The sequence below is a fragment of the Leptidea sinapis genome, chromosome 44 (assembly GCF_905404315.1).
Source record: "Leptidea sinapis chromosome 44, ilLepSina1.1, whole genome shotgun sequence".
In the NCBI taxonomy this organism is placed as follows: domain Eukaryota; kingdom Metazoa; phylum Arthropoda; class Insecta; order Lepidoptera; family Pieridae; genus Leptidea; species Leptidea sinapis.
In genome coordinates, this window is record NC_066308.1 from 4,553,402 (window position 1) to 4,572,102 (window position 18,701).

Genomic DNA, 18,701 nt, shown 5'->3' on the forward strand with positions numbered 1-18,701 from the left:
AAGTACATTTTTCGTCCATTTTCAACCTCAACCACCCACCGGCAAACAGTGGCGAGACGAGATTTTTTTGGGTCTTTTATAAATTGTGTTACATTAGCATATGTGCTTTCTAGCCTATGCCACTGAGCGGTTCGAACATACCACATGCGATTTTTATACATTGATTCGTCGGTCACGGTATCTAACAAAAAGGATGTAAATACTAAATACTATGAAACATGCAGTGATTTGACATAAGTTTGAAATTGTAGTAATTACACTATGGCGTTTAGAAGTATAATCCGTATAAGTTTGTAGTATTCAGTTTTTTGACGTTTTGATGGTTTTTACGAGTGGCTCCTTTGCCCAGGATGCCGGTTTAAGGATGCCGGCGACTGAAGGGCGCCATAGCTAGTGAAATAACTGAGTAAATGAGACTTAACATCTTATGTCTCCAGGTCACGAGCGCAAGTGTAGTAGAGTTCAGAATTTTTGAGTTTTTTAAGTATCCTGAGCGGCACTGCATTGTAATGGGAATGGCATATCAATTACCATCAAGCTGAACTAGTCCTGCTCGTCTCGTCCCTTATTATAATAAAAAAAAACTTCAAACTATCAATCACTGCACGTTTCATACAATCGAGCGAATCGCTTTTTTCTTAGAGAGTGTCTCTAGGCTGGTACCTGATGAGGAGATGCGACCAGTGCGCGGTGATTAGTGGCAGCCGGTGCGCATGCGTGAGACACACGAGGTTGAGCCGGTCGAGCGGGATGTTCTCTTCAGGCGCGTACAGCCCCGTGTTGAGGCCGCTCTGCTCGTTGTGGAGAATCGTCTGCGCTGTTTTAGCCGTCAGCGGGAAGTGACAGCCATCTGGACATCAACATAGAGTTAACAACGATAGAAGAAATAAAATTAATTGTTTTTTGTTTATGAAAATACAGGACGAGACGAGCAGGACGTTCAGCTGATGGTAATCGATACGCTGTGCCCATTACAATTCAGTTCCGCTCAGAATTCTTGGAAAGCCCAAAAATTCTGAGCGGCACTACAATTGAGCTCGTCACCTTGAGACATAAGATGTTAAGTCTCATTTGCCCAGTAATTTCACTATCTACGGCGCCCTTCAGACCGAAACACAGTAACTTTTACACATTAGTTCTTCACGGCAGAAATAAGCGCCGTTGTGCTACCCATAATCTAGCCGGCTTCCTGTGCAAAGGAGCCTCCCACTGGTAACATTTGTTTGGTTGTTGTCAGTCCAGTTCAGACTTGTTCCCCCTCCCCGGAGCGAGTGCTGGTTTTGTTCAGTCCCGACCAGACCCGCCTGGATCGGGAGAAATTCCGCTTCCAATGTAGGGCCGGCCTAACTCATTATACACGAGGCTGTGACGTCAATCAGCCGAGTGAGCAAGTTGTTCACGAGTTTCATACGCACTTTTTCAACACACTTGCGAGGAAAAAACAAAAATATATTTATCACACAACAATAGCAAGTTTTTTTTTTTCACACGCCAAATGTAAAGTGATTGATTACATATATCCATACATCCTTCATCTATCCATACTTCAAAATTAATAATTTGATAATAAGAAGTGTTTTTTCGTTCAAATTAGGGACACATTTATTTATTCCAAAAATGTAAATGGATTTTCAGCTATATAAAACCTCTTTGTTGTCACAAAAAAAAACTGTATTACCCGGTTGAACTGAAAATGCTCTTTTTACTCTCATTTAATTTGCAGTTAGGTACTAACTTACCTTTGTAGGGATCATTCTAATATGCACGCGTGTGTTATAGTGCGAGTTATGGCCCTAATAAAGATGTAATAAGGTTCATATTCGAGGAAGTGTGTTGTAATAGTTATTTATGCAACTGTTGTGTAATAAGGGGTATTAAAACACGAATGTGGATTTATTTATGTGATAATAGTATCATACTCATATGAGTGTTTTAATACCTAATTATCAACAGTTGCATACAAGACTTTATCTACACCCAGAATATTAATCATCTAAAAGATTCTGAAACAGTTAGCTTACTGCTAACATTAAAACACCAGTCCCAGTAGTAAAAAAGCGCGTACACCTTCCTTAAAGGCCGGCAACGCTCCTGTGATTCCTCTGGTGTTGCAAGAGATTGTGGGCGGCGGTGATCACTTAACAACAGGTGACCCGTACGCTCGTTTGTCCTCCTATTCCATAAAAAAAAAGGAACCTTATACCATTCATTACTGATTATATATCTACAAATAAACTAAGTATTAATGAAACAATTATTTATTTGAGTAGTAATTTACATTAAGTATAGTGCAATAATTAAAATTCACTCGAATATAATGTTCTTTTGCAGCGTTTAAAATCAATCGCTCATTTTTTGTAAACAAAACAATAAAAATATCGAAGAAAAATGGCGGGGATTTGAATAACCTAATTTTTTTACGGCGCGCGACGTTCTGGTTGTGTGGAACGCGCGTAAACGAAAATGTTCTTTTTTTGAAATTCATACAGGTACCACGCATCGAGCAATAAGAATGTGGCTGTCTGTTGAAACTCTTTACGCATGAAGGGATAAAAAAACACATAGGAGTGTTGTTATGAAATTCAGTACAACATTACAACACTCGTTTGGATGATGTAATGGTTATTAGAACATTGGGTGTTTCAATGTTGGCTATAAGCTAACTGTTTCAGTATCTTTAATAGAGGATTTAATGTATGGGTGTAGATAAAAGAAATAATAAAATACTCACTGGTCAAATGCAACATATGCTTCACTTGCACGATGATATTAACGCACACAGCATACAACAAGCTATCTGGACCCCTATCTCTGTTAGCATCAAAGTCGAAACTCCCACTGTCCATTTCGCCGATAGCGTACGTCAATGTTTTGAACAGAAACCTCACAAGCACGACATCTGGCGACAGGTTGGCGCAGTTCTCATTAACGCTTTGCACGTTGAGAGGATCCACGTTCGTCTTCACGTTGAAGAATATCGTCTGCGGCGCGATGGCGGTCGCTTTTAGCTCGTTTATTGACAGAAGTATCTCACTCTCTGGTATTAATATCAGAACTTTTCGCAGTAGTACCATTATGATGATGAGGTATCGCAGCTTCTGTTTCCGTGGTGTTGATACCTGAAAAATTATACATCTATACATATAAAAGAGAATGTATGTTTGTATGTTCCCTAATAACTCCTAAACTATTTGACCGATCTCAATGAAATCTTTTGTAATAGATTCGTTGAAGCTTAAGGAAAGTTTACATATAATATAATGTATATGGCAAAAAGGTGTATTGCCAAGTCAGCTAGTTGTGAATAAAGTAAGTATTACATAAATAGATAAACTTTATAAACTAACACGGCTTTGAACATTAATAGGAGTATATAATATTATACAGCAAGATATTTAACGTTTTTTTTATGACAATAAGGAACGAGACGAGCAGAACGTTCAGCTGATGCTAATTGATACGCCCTGCACATTACAATGCAGTGCCGCAAAGGATTCTAGATGACGACCCCTATAGCCGAATAGTTATAACCCTGACTAAAAAGCTTAGAAGCGGTAGGTGCAATCATTTATATGATGAATATGAATGTTTGTTTCCGAGTCATGGATGTTTAAATGTCTTTATGTATGTTTAAGTAAGTATATTGAATTAAATATATCGTTGTTTTGTTTCTATGCCTAGTTTCGGGCAAGATAATTTGTGTTGTGTGTCAATACTATTATTACTCTTGAAAAACCCTAAAACTCTGAGCGGCACTAAAATTGCGCTCGTAACCTTGAGACATAAGATGTTAAGTCTCATTTGCTGAATATTTTTTTAAACTCAAAATGTACATACATATATATACATAAAGAAATTTTAAAACTATTTTATTTAAATGTGTAACACTCCCATTAATCAACGAAAACACAATATACAAAGCCTTCAGCAGAAAAACAATATTTATGTATGAAGTTGACTAACACGCACTGGACCACCATCAAGTCCTGGTCGTCTTTAAGGTACAGACTGAAAAAGGCTTAAGAGTCATGACCGTTTTCACGCAAAAAATACATACAGTAGAAGCCGTAGCTGAAAGAATCCCGAGAATACCAATACTTGTACATTACACTCTTAAAACTTTTGAATTATAAACTACTAGCTGACCCGACAGACGTTGTTCTGTAGATAATAACAAAAACAAAATGTTTTATAGGAATTTGCCAATAATATTTCAAAACATCAAGAATTATTTCGTAATAAATGCTCCCTCTTGTTATAATGAAATTGTTTCACAGTGGAACTGTCAAACCGTGCGTCACTAAATTCTCTCATAGAAAGCATGTCCATACAAAACAAATATTGAAATAAAAATAATTATGGGTCCCAAATCGATATAAAAACTATCCTATCTCTCAAGTTGGACTAAACTTCACTCCATGAAGTAATCCCCATTTAAATCCGTTCATTAGTTTAGGAGTCCATCGCGGACAAACAACGTGTCACGTAATTTATACATATTAAGATAACAACTAAATATTAATGCGGTTTATAGAAACAAAAGTGCAAACAAAAAACTGTTCAGCTTAATAATTCCAACAAGACTGGGCTTAGTACTTATTTTCTTTTTTGTAAAAAGAAATATAAAACATAATAAAATGTTAGAAAGTTCGATAATTTAATAATAAATAAATTTCGTTTTTATTTTCAAGATTGCATATACATTTTAGTGGTTGAGACTTCTCAGTAAATTGTCTTAGGACAGTTGTATTGGGAATATCTCGCAACTTCCTTAGTATAATATACCTTACCATACTATTTGATAAACAATATAGAAATAAACAATAATGAATAAAAACCAAATTTTACAATCATCTTACAATTAAAACGAACTGTGTGTGAGTGTATGTGAGTATATATCTTATATCTTTAAACGAGCAATTCTTGTATATATATATATATAACGATTTTCATAAAATTAAGTATGCAGGGGATTTCGGGGGTGATAAATCGATCTAGCTAGGTTTCAATTTAAAAAAAATGGTTTTATCCATGTTTGAATGAGAAACAGCTACAATAACATTAGAATACAAAGGTAAATTTCGCCACTATATACAAGACTATTATAGCTCAGATGGGACATTGGGTGATCCGGAAAGCAGAAGACCCCGGTTCGAATCCAGATGTCCTCGAATCCAGATGTCCTATTAGATTTTTTTTGTTCAAGTTTTGTACATTCTCAAAAATCCGAGCAAGGCTCGGTCGTCCGGATATTATATATATATAATATATAATTACCCACAATTTTACAATATTTTTTCGAGACTTTTATCGCTATATCTATATCTTGCTAAATCAAAAACTAATGAGAAAAATGCATTTTTATTATAATATAACACAACCCGGTCCAAATAGGTAGTATAAAAAATATTCCTGACCTGTTCAGGCGGCGCCTTAAACAATATCTTTAATATCAGCTCAATCCGGCACTGCTCGAGCAACACGTCGCGATACACACAGTCGAGTAGCGACTCGAGCGCTCTCACGCCGAGCCCGTCAGCACTGTCGCATTCAATGGAGCGCTCGCTGAGCAGGTTGAGCAGTGTGTCGCACGCCAGCTCTGACCAGCGGTAATAGCTCTCCGGGTGCTCTTGAGACAGAGTCAGCACGCACGAAACCAACTCCTGAACCTGTGGAACAACAATAATATTACATTACTTTATTGATTACTGACTTTATTGTTTGTGTACAAGATGAAATAGCTAGTATATTGAAAATGAAATGCTCATGAAAAATTATGATGAGACAGTGGCTTTAAAAGGAATATATCCGGCTCGAAGGACCAGAAATTTACAGCCTGCAACAACAATTCAGATATAATTAGTGCTAGAAAATGATATTGCCAGCTATGCGAGACATTCACCCGATACGGCTAACGCCATCTAACACTCATTTATATTAAAATAATGAATAAGAATAAATCGTTAGATTTTTATTATGTTTACATTGTATAATTTGCGCGTAATTAATATATGGCAAACACGTACATAATTATAAAAATGAATGTAACTTCCGATTAACATGTTTATGCAAATAAAAAAACTTTTGAATAATCAACTGCCAGTTGCTACAAAGACTTGTGTAGCTCGGGTATGTTCCGTTTTACGTACCTTAGCTTGATGCATAGTTTTCTGCAGCATGTAGAAGAGAACTTCGCGTGTGGCCTGCAACTCTTGTTGCTGTGCCCTGCCCAGAACGCTAACACCTGCAAAGATGCAATAATGTTTTTTTTTTAAGATTTTTTAAGACTAGTCTAGCTAATATTTATAGTTCAAAAATCCAACTCCTTTATCATGACTGATCCTCTCATACATAACGCATACATCGTCCACATATCTGACAAATAGTGACAATATGCCAAGCGCGAACCAGTTACCCTCGGTTACTGTAATCATGTCATGCCGAGAACCAATCACGTAAATGACGTTGGTCGCATGTCAATGTAACTGACAAACCACATTCTAATATGGACCTAGGAGTGATAGTTTACTGTACTATGAATTAATTGTATAAATTTTTGGCGCTAATGATCAACTGTAATAGTTATTTATGCAACTGTTGTGTAATAAGGGGAATCAAAACACGAATGTGGGTTTATGATAAGTATCACATGATTGTTTTAATACCTAATTATCAACAGTTTATACAAGACTTTTTCTACACCCAGGATTTGAATCCTCTAAAATATTCTGAAACAGTTAGCTTATTGCCAACATTAAAACAGCCAGTCCTAGTAGTAACCTAATATCATCCATTACTGATTATATACAAATAAACTAAGTATAAATGAAAGAATTATTTATTTTAGTACTAATTTACATTTTGTATAGTGCAATTATTAAAATTCGCTTGAATGTTATGCTCTTTTGCAGCGTTTAAAATATCTGGCGGTGTGAAAATGAAATTTATACGGATACCACGCATCGAGCAATAAGAATGTGACTGTCTGTTGAGACTCTTTGCCCATGAAGGGATCGAAAAAAAACAAAGGAGTGTTGTTATGAAATTCAGTACAACATTACAACACTCGTTTGGATCATGTAATGGTTATTAGGACATTGGGTGTTTTAATGTTGGCAATAAGCTAACTGTTTCAGAATCTTTAATAGAAGATTTAAGTAAAGCATGGGTGTAGATAAATAGTATAACAAGACTGCTTCCATGTTTTATAAGCGTTCACTGCTCTTCACGCATTAATCCTTTCATACAAGCCGTTCGTCTCATAACATCATCAACACAATCCCGAAATACGTTTAATTTTAAAGTAATTCATACATAGCATACATATTATATATCTTACGGATGATATGCTTAAAAGCTAAAGATAAATCTGGTTATTCCAACACATAGTCATAAAAGATAGTTTGTACTCACCTCCCATACTGCTGAACACCTTGATCGCGACGGGCTCCAAACCCGCTATACACTCATCCAAGGCTCCCGATGCCATTAAGCCATCGCATAGTTGGATGAGCTAGAATATTCAATATTCGCAATAATAACTTAAAATTCAGAATTTGAAAAACACGGTTGAATAATTTTCCATTCCCAAAAGCGAAACGTACAATTCGCTACGTCGTACGGAAGTCGCCGTCGAAAAAAGATTTGATGACTTTAATTTTTGTTGCACTACAAGTGTTGTACATAAATAAGCTATTCTGTGGTTTGAATTGTTCCCAATTGTTTCGCTCTTAATATTGTTTAGTTAAAAAAATTTCGTGTGTAGTAATGTTTGTGGGAGGCTCCTTTGCACAGGGTGCCGGCTAGATTATGGGTCCTATTTCTGCCGCGAAGCAGTAATGTGTAAACATTACTGTGTTTCGGTATGAAGGGCGTTGTAGCTAGTGAAATTACTGAGCAAATGAGACTGAACATTTTATGTTTCAAGGTGACGAGCGCAATTGTAGTACCGCTCGGAATTTTTGTGCTTTTCAAGAATCCGGATCAGCTGAACGTCCCGATCGTCTCGTCCCGTATTTTCATAAAAAAAAAGAAAATAAAAATCATTAGAAATAAATAACATAGAGACATAATTATGGACATACCTTTGGTATTTCAATAATCTGCTTCGTGTGATGTTTAGAGGTGGAGAGTTGTACCAAAAACAACATGATACTGTTCACAAGGCCACAGCAGTTGCTGGAAAAAAAATATAATATTATTATCATCATCATCAGCCGGAAGACTTCCACTGCTGGAGAAAGGCCTGACAAAGACAAATATTATTATAAAAGGCATTTATTTTCTCAAAATTTATTCCTTTAGAATTCTTTTTGATGTCATTTCTGATAACTACTAGATACTACTACCGCTTCGGAAACAAATGGCGCTTTGAGAGAGAAGAAGCGGCGCAAGGAACTCTCCCAGCATCCTTTTTTGCGCTCTTTTCAATAAAAATATACAATATTGTACAGTCATTTCTATCGCTATAAAATAATCACAATCTAGTCCCAGGCTGTTCGATCATTTAGATATTCAGCAGTGGAGTAATAGGATTTACGACAGAGCCATTTTTTTTATAAAACATTTAAATTTATTTATAGATAATGCCTGAACAGTGGCTGGGACTTTAGTGTATACATTTACCCTTAAATTTATATACTAAGTTAATCACAATTTTACCTCAACGCCCACTAATATAATTTAAATGAATAATATGTAGTTAAGGTGTCTTTCGTATAGTTTGACATTAACAGTAAGAGCGTAACCAACACATGAGTTATTTAGTTTTAAGATAATAAATTTCTTATGTCAAGTCGCTGTGTGTGTGTGCATCATCAACGAATCATAAAAACGAGATGTCATAGTTTGTTTAGTAACGCGAGTCTATAAAGTAAGGGTCTCGGGTCCAAATCACGCTAGATACAAATATTTGTATCATGAATATCATTGTTTGTTTTCGAGAAGTGTATTTGTATAATATGTATTGTATTAAACATCATTCTCTAGCATCCATAGTACAGGTTGTGTTTAGTGTGAGACGAAATAAATTGTGCGTACAATAAATAAACGGTTTGCGCTCCGGGAGTACCGTCAGAAGTGAAAACTTGAAAATTAAAGTTGTGCATTTTTGAATATTTTGGAATGACTAGGAAATAATTTCACACGAATTGCTTTTTTATAAGCATAAAAGTACTAGCATTTATGTGGTTAAATATAATATTCATTTAGTACGCTATCGTACACAAAAATGACAATTACATAAACGTCTTACGATTTTTTGATCAGGCCACGTGTCCTGACGCGAGTTTAACATTTTTTACCCATCCCAAAAAAGTGCTCAACGCCGCTACATAAGTTTTCACTTCAAAAATGCGTCAAATACTAATGATTCTTTTTAACTACTATCTAATGCCCAAAACCTGCAATGTATACTGGTACACACAAAATACGTACTCATACCGCTCTATTAGCAATTTTTTTTTATGGAAGAGAGGGCAAAGGAGCATACCACACTCTCGTCACACACAAACACCTGAGGAGCCACAGGAGCGTTGCCGGCCTTAAAGGAAGGTGTACGCGTTTCTTTCGAAAGTATCCATGTCATATCGTCCTGGAAACACCGCACAGAGAAGCTCCGGCCAATATCATAGCACTGACTAGGGTAAGCTAAGCTCTTGCAACACCAGAGTTAATTATGCTCTCCATGATTTTGGAGAGAGCAGGGAGGTAATAGCAATAGGCCTGTAGATTACTGGGTCCGAAGCGTGTCCTTTATTTGGATCGGATGGACAAGGGTTGATTCCAAGAGTCCGAGACTACGCAGTTTGAGTAGGATTGCCGGAATAAACTCAGAGGCACACGTTCTGAGCACGATGGGAGAAATGCCATCCCGCCCGCTCGACTTCCTGACGTCCAACGAAAACAGAACTCGCCGAACAGTTTTCTGTCGGAATTGTACTTCAGGCATAGAGCTCTGACACCGCGTGTTTTTCCCTTGTCGTCAAGAGTGAAGTTGGAGGCAAAAAGAGGAGAAGAAGAGGAGATGGGAGGTGTCATTACTCATGTGCAGTAGCGGCAGGGACAGTTTTTATATAAGAGGGGGCAAACAGGTAAGAAGCTCACGGATAGGAAGTAGTGAAGAAACCGCCCATGGACATTTGCAACACCAGGGTTTAAGAGTTGCGTTGCCAGCCTTTAAGTATGCTCTAAGCTTAGAGTTCCGGATGATATTACAAATACACAAAAATAATCTGGTGGTGTGTACATACGGGATTTCATGCTGCTCCACAAGGTCGAGCTGCTTAATCAGGAACCCAATGAACACCTGGTCGCTGTCCAGCATGCAGTAGTTGACCCGCAGTGCTAGCAGCTGGCACAGCAGCTTCAGCACTTCGCACTGAAGAGCCGTATCGTTTTGTAATGTATATGTCTGCGGGATAATTATTTAAATACAGTTGAATGTAAATAAAACACTGTTTAGGATTTCACACCCAAAGAGTGACCATCCGTCGTCTTGCGTTACAACTTACCAGTGGGAGGTTCTTTTGCACAAGATGTCGGCTAGATTATGGGTACCACAACGGCGCAGAGAAGCCGTAATGTGTGAGCGTTATTATGTTCCGGTCTGAAGGGCGCCGTAGCTAGTGGAATTAGTTCAGTATTTTTGGGTTCTTTAAGAATCTTGAGCGGCACTGCATCGTAATGGGCAGCGCGTATCAATTACCATCAACTGAACGTTCTGCTCGTCTCGTCCCTTACTTTCATAAAAAATAATAATAAAAACAACTCGGATAATACTGTTTTAGCCAAAACAAAAAAAAAAATTTTTAAGAAAAGTGACAAGGTAATGACGACGTTCATTTGATGGTCAGTTATAAGTCCTACCCGCAGCTAGGATTCTTTAAAAATCCAAAATTCTAAGCAGCATTTCAATTGCGCTTAAAGACAATGACATACAAAGAAGAAAACGCTTAAAGACAAGACTTTGAGACAGAACATATTAAGCGTTCTGTCTCGCCAAAATCTGGCACGAGACTAATTTTGGCGAGACAACACGTCCTGAGGATGCCTCGTGTAGAGGCGAAACACGTGTCGAATTGTTTTAAAAACAAATATTAGCGGAATTAACACTAAAGAAAACTTAAATCATTTGTATAATTATGGATTTCCGCAAAGTAACGCCTAATTCAGTAAATTTTCTTAGAACATATTAAGTTTGATCAGCCCAGTAATGTCGACGGGAGAAGCGAAAGACTTACTGAAATTATACTTCAAATATAATTTCTAATGGTTATTACTCACATTCAAGGACTGTATCACAACGGGCTCAAAAAGCCTTATATATCGTTCCAACTCCCTTTTATTATTACTCCACTTCCGATCCGACCTGTTCTTCTGGAAGCTCTCCATGGCCATCAGGTAATCTCTCTCCTTGATCATCCGCGTATCCTCAATGACATGCTCAAAGCAATTTACCAACATCACATCATTAAAAAAATCCTTCTCAGTGTGTCTAATTGTTCCTCGATCTATACTCATATAATCTGCATATTGATTTATCATATTCGTACCGAACAGACATTTTAGTAACTGTGTGACCGAATACACAGTCTTGTCTGGACATAGTGGCATTATAGTTTTTAAGTAGTAGAGTATTTCTTCTGTAATCGGTCCGAATTCTCTTTCTGTTGACAGCTCCAATTGTATCGCGAGGGAATTCAAAACCGTTGATAGGAATCCATAAAATATGCTGCTTTTTGATTCCAGATTAATCTGTTAACAATAAAATACATTTAGAAGTAACATGTAATACATTAATGCTTTTGAAATTACAAGTTAAATAGGTCCAAAAAATATACAAATTACCCAGCCCCACACTAGGGCCCACTGACCTGTCTATATACCACTGCACAGGCTATTCCATAGGTTTGACAGCAAACTTTTTGTGCCCATTTGAAGCGCCACTCGCGAGCGTTGAGAGAACTAATTTTGACGTATAATACAAATTGTATTCTTGAAGTATAAATAACACGGAAAACGAACGAAATTAATTTCAAAATGCAAAAATACTTAAGAGTGTTGCACGTTCTTTCGCAGCCATTAGTATTATATGTCAAAATTTGTTCTCTGGACGCTCGCGAGTGGCGCTTCAAATAGGCACAAAAAAATTGATGTCAAACATATGGAACAGCCTGTCCAGTGCTATTTATATAGATCAGTGTCGTTCATCCTCCTAGATCTGAAAAACATACAGCAATAAAAAGTAAAACCAACCTTATAATTAGAGTACGTAGCTCTCAAATTGTCATACAGCTTCATATATATGGGCTCTGTATAGAAATGGCCTACGTAGTTAGCACGCAACAGACTGTTGCCCGGTTCGTTCAACTTCTTCTTCGGTATTTTATCATCAGCATCTCGAGACGTCGAATCTGAAATATATAATTACTGATAATGCGCCTTAAATTCTCCCAGAGGGCTTCTTTGCACAGAATGCCCACAAAATGTGGACAAAACAAAAATGTGTGTGAAGTAAAGGCGTCTATTTCTGTCGTCAAACAGTAATTTGCAAGGACCATTTGTTTTTTGCCGTTTAAGATTTTGGGTTTCTTTTTTATTATGAGCGGCACTGCATTGTAATGAATGTTTTATAAAAAGCGATCCAAACACAAAGGGAGACTACAATTAATACTTTTGCCAGCCAGCAACAAAGCTACAAGCAGGTGTTTTTTTTTTTAAAACGTGTGACACATAAAATGGCTAGGCCATCCACCAACTCGTGAATGGTTGATCCTTATGGTAACCCATTGGCCCACTGACCCAAGTGTCCTAATATCTATAAATATTAGCAATGCAAATAAATGAGGTAAACGGGTGAGGCGTGAATACTCTTTGGTCACGTAATGATCTAAATATATCATAATTTTTCAGGTAATAATGATGATTTTTAAAGATTCTGACCGAACCAAACATCAATACAAAAATTACGAAACACTTTCTTAATTGATTTAGACAATAGTAAGCATAATAAGTTTATAATTGTTCCTAGTATTATAAATACCAATTTTTTTTGAAGTGAAAATTTCTTTAGCGGCGATGAGCACTTTTCTTGGGACAAGTGGCCTGATCGAAAATTCGTAAGACTGTAGTAGAAATTATGAATGAAAGTTGATTTTTCTATGAGATAAACTTTTTAATGTTAAATAATTGTAATAGTTCTGAAGTGTTAAATTTTTTATGTAATATTTTATAATTGTCATTTTTGTGTGTGCGAATGCGACGAAATTATTCTCTAACCATTCCAAGATATTCTTTCTACAGTAACTATCTACACTATTAAATATTATTTTAATTATAATAATTTCTAACAAACCATGTGTCTTCCACCACTCCGAGCTCCCTGGTATTGGAATCCCGCTCGTATTCAGATGTACATTAGGGTTGATTTCCTCTATCAGATGCACGAGCAAATTGAGCATCTTTAGCGTCACCTGTTGAAACTTCTCGGCCAGCGATGCGACTGTCTCGCTCTCTAAGTGATGCCATTTCTCTCGCGGCTCACTCAAATCGGCGTCAAACATATCCCGATTCTTTTTGCTCTGCATTATGTTTTTAATTTCAACTGTGGAATAACATCATTTGCGAATTACGATTACAAGTCAGAAAAGGGAGCGATGGGTGGTCCATGCGTCAAATCGTGAACGGGTGCTGCTTGTGGTACCTGTTTGACGTGTTATCTTATATATAAAATTCTCGTGTCACAATGTTAGTAACCTTACTCCTCCGAAACGGCTTTACTGATTTTTACCAAATTTTATATGCATATTCAGTAGGTGAGTATTCTGAGAATCGGCTGCTATGTATTTTTCATCCCCCTAAATGTTAAGGGTGGTCAATAAATTTTTATTTTTATTTTTTGGACGTAATTTTTTGTAGTTTATGATACAGCCTTAAAAATACATACAACCAAAAAATTTCAACCTTCAACGATCAACCCCTATTTTTGTATCGCGATTTTTATATTATTCTGTTCCATCCACAAATCCGCTATAGGGTTGCAAGATGGCAATGGATCCATACTTACAATAATTGTAGTACGATAAATTTGGTAGGTCTGAGAATCGGTTGCATCTACTTTTTACACCCCAAAAATTTTTTTATTACTTTATATGGCATGGAATATATAAAAATGAATTGCTGTTCGTTAGTCTCGCTAAAACTCGAGAACGGCTGGACCGATTTGGCAAATTTAGGTCTTGAATTATTTGTGGAAGTCCAGAGAAGGTTTAAAAGGTGAATTAATTAAAAACAACAAATTTGTTTTTCCTTTGATGTGTCCATACATAATTTCTATGAGAGAATTTATTGACGCACGGTTTGACAGTTCTGCTGTGAAACAATTTCATTACGACAGCAGGGTGCATATTTTACGAAGTAATTTTTGATGTTATGATATATTATTGATAAATTCATATAATAACATTATTTTATTTATTATATACAGAACAGCGTCTGTCGGGTCAGCTAGTAGTTAATAAATCATTGTAATTGTTGGATGCAATTACTAATTATGACAGTCATGTTCACCTAGCATCCTTACACAAACAATGAATTCAAGCTCTAAATTCAAATTCAAATTCAAATATTTTTATTCAAAATAGGATTTATAATCACTTATTGAACGTCAAAATCTACCACCCATTCAAAAGAGACTGCCTCAGACCTGAGAAGAATGGGCGCAAGAAACTCAGCGGGCTTTTTTTTTTTTATATAAAATATGGATTACAATGTAATATCGTACAATAAACATTAATAATTAAAGAGCCTGAGGGTGTTCGCTTTAATCCCAGTCCGTGGTGTCATTAAGAAAATCGTTTATGCTATAATAACCTTTCCCACACAATAAAGACTGATGCATCCAATATACGATAATTTATATTTATATAGTATATTCTTTATTCCTTTTAATGATATAATTTATATTATTTAAACAAAACTCATATATTGGATGCAGCACCTTACAAACTAATATGTTATTTATATTACAGCCATTGTAAAATACTCTATTTGATTGAAAAGACTGGCTGTTGAGTTTATTGTATGTTCGTCTCGCGAGCTCAACTTTTTACGACCATATTATGGTACGACGTTTTCAAACTCAAACGGATTATACTTCGTTGCCATATTGTTGTTACTATTTCAAACTTATGTTAAATCTCACTGCACGTTTCATACTAAACTAAGGCACACTTTTACTTAGGCAATCCCGCCTCTTATTAGGTAGTATTTACATCCTCTTTGGTGAAAACGCGTTCTGCGAAATTCAAGAAACGTCGGGTGAAATAAAGTAATAGAAAAGGCCTAGTTATGCGTACCAAGAATAAGAGAACTACCACGAAAGTTTGATATTAGTGGAAAAGCAAACCGTTGTAAGAACTACATACCCGGATAGACCATGTGGCATAGATCCAACAGAGTGGTCCGGACAACGACACTAGTGTTGCAGCACTCCAGACTTGACAGGCAGTAAGAGAGGATCCCCTGAGTGCTGTACGCAGCCGGGTGCTTCCAAGGTGACCACCTGCGGCACACTGCTTGGAGGGCTTCTAGTGAACCTTGCTGAAATTATATACATTATATTATGAATAATACTGAAGTAACTTCGCATTGGCACAAGATTGTCCACAATTTGCTGTCAAAAGATCATGGGGTATTTTGGCAACATTACCCAACGCCTTCCCAGTAATTTAGACAAACTGATAGTCATAGCCAAGGTGGAGGGCAAAAGACCACGCGGACGGAAAATAAGGGACGAAACGAGCAGGACGTTCAGCTGATGGTAATTGATACGCCCTACCCATTACTATGCAGTGCCGCTCAGGATTCTTGAAATACCAAAAATTCTGAGCGGCACTACAATTGCGCTCGTCACCTTGAGACGTAAGATGTTAAGTCTCATTTGCCCAATAATTTCACTAGCTACGGCGCCCTTCAGACCGAAACGCAGTAATGTTTACAAATAATTGCTTCACGGCAGAAATAGTCGCCGTAGTGGTACCCATAATCTAGCCAGCTTCCTGTGCAAAGGAGCCTCCCACTGGTCGGGCCAGATCAAGATACTCACTGGCCTTCCACTTACAACCGCAATAAGGAAGGCCGAGGACCGAAAGGAGTGGAAGCGCTTTAGTGACCAACGTTACGAAAACTTTGAATTACGGACACGACCTTCAGAAATGAAGAATGCGACCAAGAAAACTTTTAAATAAAATACTATCGAAATAAGTTAAAGTTTTGGATATAAAAAGGGCTTACATACAATACAGTCACCTGATTGGTTCATGATCACCTCAGCTTCATACTACAAGGAATGTTTTACCAGGGGAATGACAAAAAGGGTTGCCGTAAAAAGCGTTAAATAAAAAACGTACATATGATTTCTCAAACTGATAAAACATTGGTACATGGCCAATGTAGAAAGAACAGGGTGCTCCGTGGTGAAAGTCAACTATTTGACATTTTGACAGTTGTGCAAGCTTTTTTGGAAGGTACCCATGTCGTATCGTCGCGGAAACACCGCACAAAGAACCTTGTGCGTGGAAGCAAGTTCCTTGAAAACCGAACTGTGGAGGAACGCCACAAATCCAGATGTCGGGGTTGATATCCTAATTGGTGGCACTTCGGCGGCAGAAATCAGGTGAAACAGACCTTCGGAACACTCCCCGTTATAAATGGGATAGAAGACACACAATGAAGCGATATCTGTACGCAATGCCAAGAGATCCAGCCGTTCACAAAGCACTGGGTCCCCGCCAATTCTCTACGTTACACGCGGTCAAATGGTTTGGAGCTGATACTGGAGTGCACCAAAACATTTTTTTTCACTTCACAAGAGCGTTACAAGAGCTTTAAGGAAGGTGTACGCGCTTTTTTTGAAGGTATCCATGTCGTATCGTCCCAGAAACACCGCACAAGGAAGTTCATTCCTCAGCTTTGTAGTACGTGAAAGAAAGCAGATGGTGGGGGTGGAATTCGGCGGCAGAAATCAGGTTAAACAGCTATTTGGAACACTCCCCGTGATAAATGCGGTAGAAGACACACAATGAAGCGACGTCTCTACGCAACGCCAAGTGATCCAGCCGTTCACAGAGCACTGGGTCCCCGAAAATTCGAGCTGCTCTGCGTTGCACGCGGTCAAATGGATCGAGCTGATACTGGGGTGCGCCAGACCAGAGATGACAGCAATACTCCATGTGTGGCCGGACCTGCGCTTTGTAGAGCGCTAGAATGTGGGCCGGCTTGAAGTATTGCCGTGCTCTATTAATGACGCCCAGCTTCTTCGAAGCCAATTTGGCTTTGCCCTCCAGATGGCCACGGAATTATATGTAATATAATATATTATTGGACATATTCCATCACCGTTGTTCTTCCAAATCTTAAGAAAGCTACGGAGGCGAGAATCCGAAACCCTATTTATTATACATCTTATGTATAGCATTTCCTTTGAATTAACGAAACCCTCCCTCACTTGATAAGAGTTCTGATTTTTCCGTAAAGTTATAAGCCCTAAGAATAAGGCTGAAATCTATAGAGCGTACTTGAGACTTGGCTCAGACTTTACTAACATAGCTGAGTGTGATTAAAGGCGAACTTGACATTAGCATTGGGCCACGTTAGCTTAAGGGCGCATTCACATGGAATACGGCAATGACAATTCGTCAAAAAACACGATACAGTACATAATAAATAAAATTACGTGTTCGTCATTTTTTACGAGTTATGAAGCGTGTGAACATTGGCATTCAAAAAGCACTGTTTCCGTCAAAAACAATGAATCATAAAAAAAACGATTCGACAAAACCACGCATTGTCCTCGGGTGGACAGGCTCTAAGCACAGCATAATTATTAATTTCAGATGTCAACTGAGCATAAAAATTTTAACAATAAAACAACCGACTTCAAAAAAGGAATACAGATAACATGCACTAAAAAGTATAAAAATAATTGCGTGTTTTTATGCAAACTTATTAATTAATCGAATCCTAGTAACATAGGGACCATATATTCGTTTTTTTGGAACACCAGCTTTCAAACAAAAAAAAAGAATTATCAAAATCAGTTCACCTGTCGAAAGTTCTGAGGTAACAAACATAAAAAAACATACCGATGAATTGAGAACCTCCTCTCCTTTTTTGAAGTTGGTTAACAACGAATTCAAAGATTATGCTTAGCTTACACTTAGCTAAGTTTTGCGTAAGTAAAGTCTGAGTACGCTCTACAGATCTCAGCCTAAGAAAATAATTTGTACGCAAACTTACCGTTAAGTATTCACATTTGGAAGCCATAATGTTGCCCACGAGCTCACCAACGATCAGCAACAGATTATCAGACTCCCGCAGCACATCTCCGCGCGTCATCTGTTCCGGCAGGTCGTGGTAGAAGAACATGTCCCTCACTAGCTCCACGGACAACTTGTCGTCGTTGAACGAGAACACGTCACTTGTCTGCGCGGCTGTTTCAGCCAGCATAGTTATTGGTGACGATCTCGGTGGCGGGAAAATAACTGGGATGATACTGGAATTAATTTATATAACTGTAGAAATCGTTCTATATTTACATACTATATATTTCGAAATCACGTTGACGTCTGGCATTCCACTAGCGAGCGATTTGCAAGAAATTTCTTGCCTCGTACAGCCACTTTGAAGAATCACCGACTACG

General features: G+C 37.6%; 1 protein-coding gene across 1 annotated transcript in view; it reads right to left on the reverse strand.

Moving 5' to 3' along the window:
- LOC126977218 (huntingtin) overlaps positions 1 to 18,701 on the reverse strand; it is an 80,174-nt gene that overhangs the window by 34,291 nt on the left and 27,182 nt on the right. Inside the window, exons 15-26 of the mRNA XM_050825927.1 lie at positions 18,298 to 18,553; positions 15,426 to 15,600; positions 13,355 to 13,603; positions 12,256 to 12,413; positions 11,284 to 11,754; positions 10,251 to 10,411; positions 8,085 to 8,178; positions 7,414 to 7,513; positions 6,150 to 6,244; positions 5,418 to 5,669; positions 2,732 to 3,119; positions 664 to 850 (exon numbers count right to left, since the gene is read on the reverse strand). Of these exons, the coding sequence (XP_050681884.1) occupies positions 664 to 850; positions 2,732 to 3,119; positions 5,418 to 5,669; positions 6,150 to 6,244; positions 7,414 to 7,513; positions 8,085 to 8,178; positions 10,251 to 10,411; positions 11,284 to 11,754; positions 12,256 to 12,413; positions 13,355 to 13,603; positions 15,426 to 15,600; positions 18,298 to 18,553 (2,586 nt within the window). The remainder of the gene's footprint in view (positions 1 to 663; positions 851 to 2,731; positions 3,120 to 5,417; positions 5,670 to 6,149; positions 6,245 to 7,413; positions 7,514 to 8,084; positions 8,179 to 10,250; positions 10,412 to 11,283; positions 11,755 to 12,255; positions 12,414 to 13,354; positions 13,604 to 15,425; positions 15,601 to 18,297; positions 18,554 to 18,701) is intronic.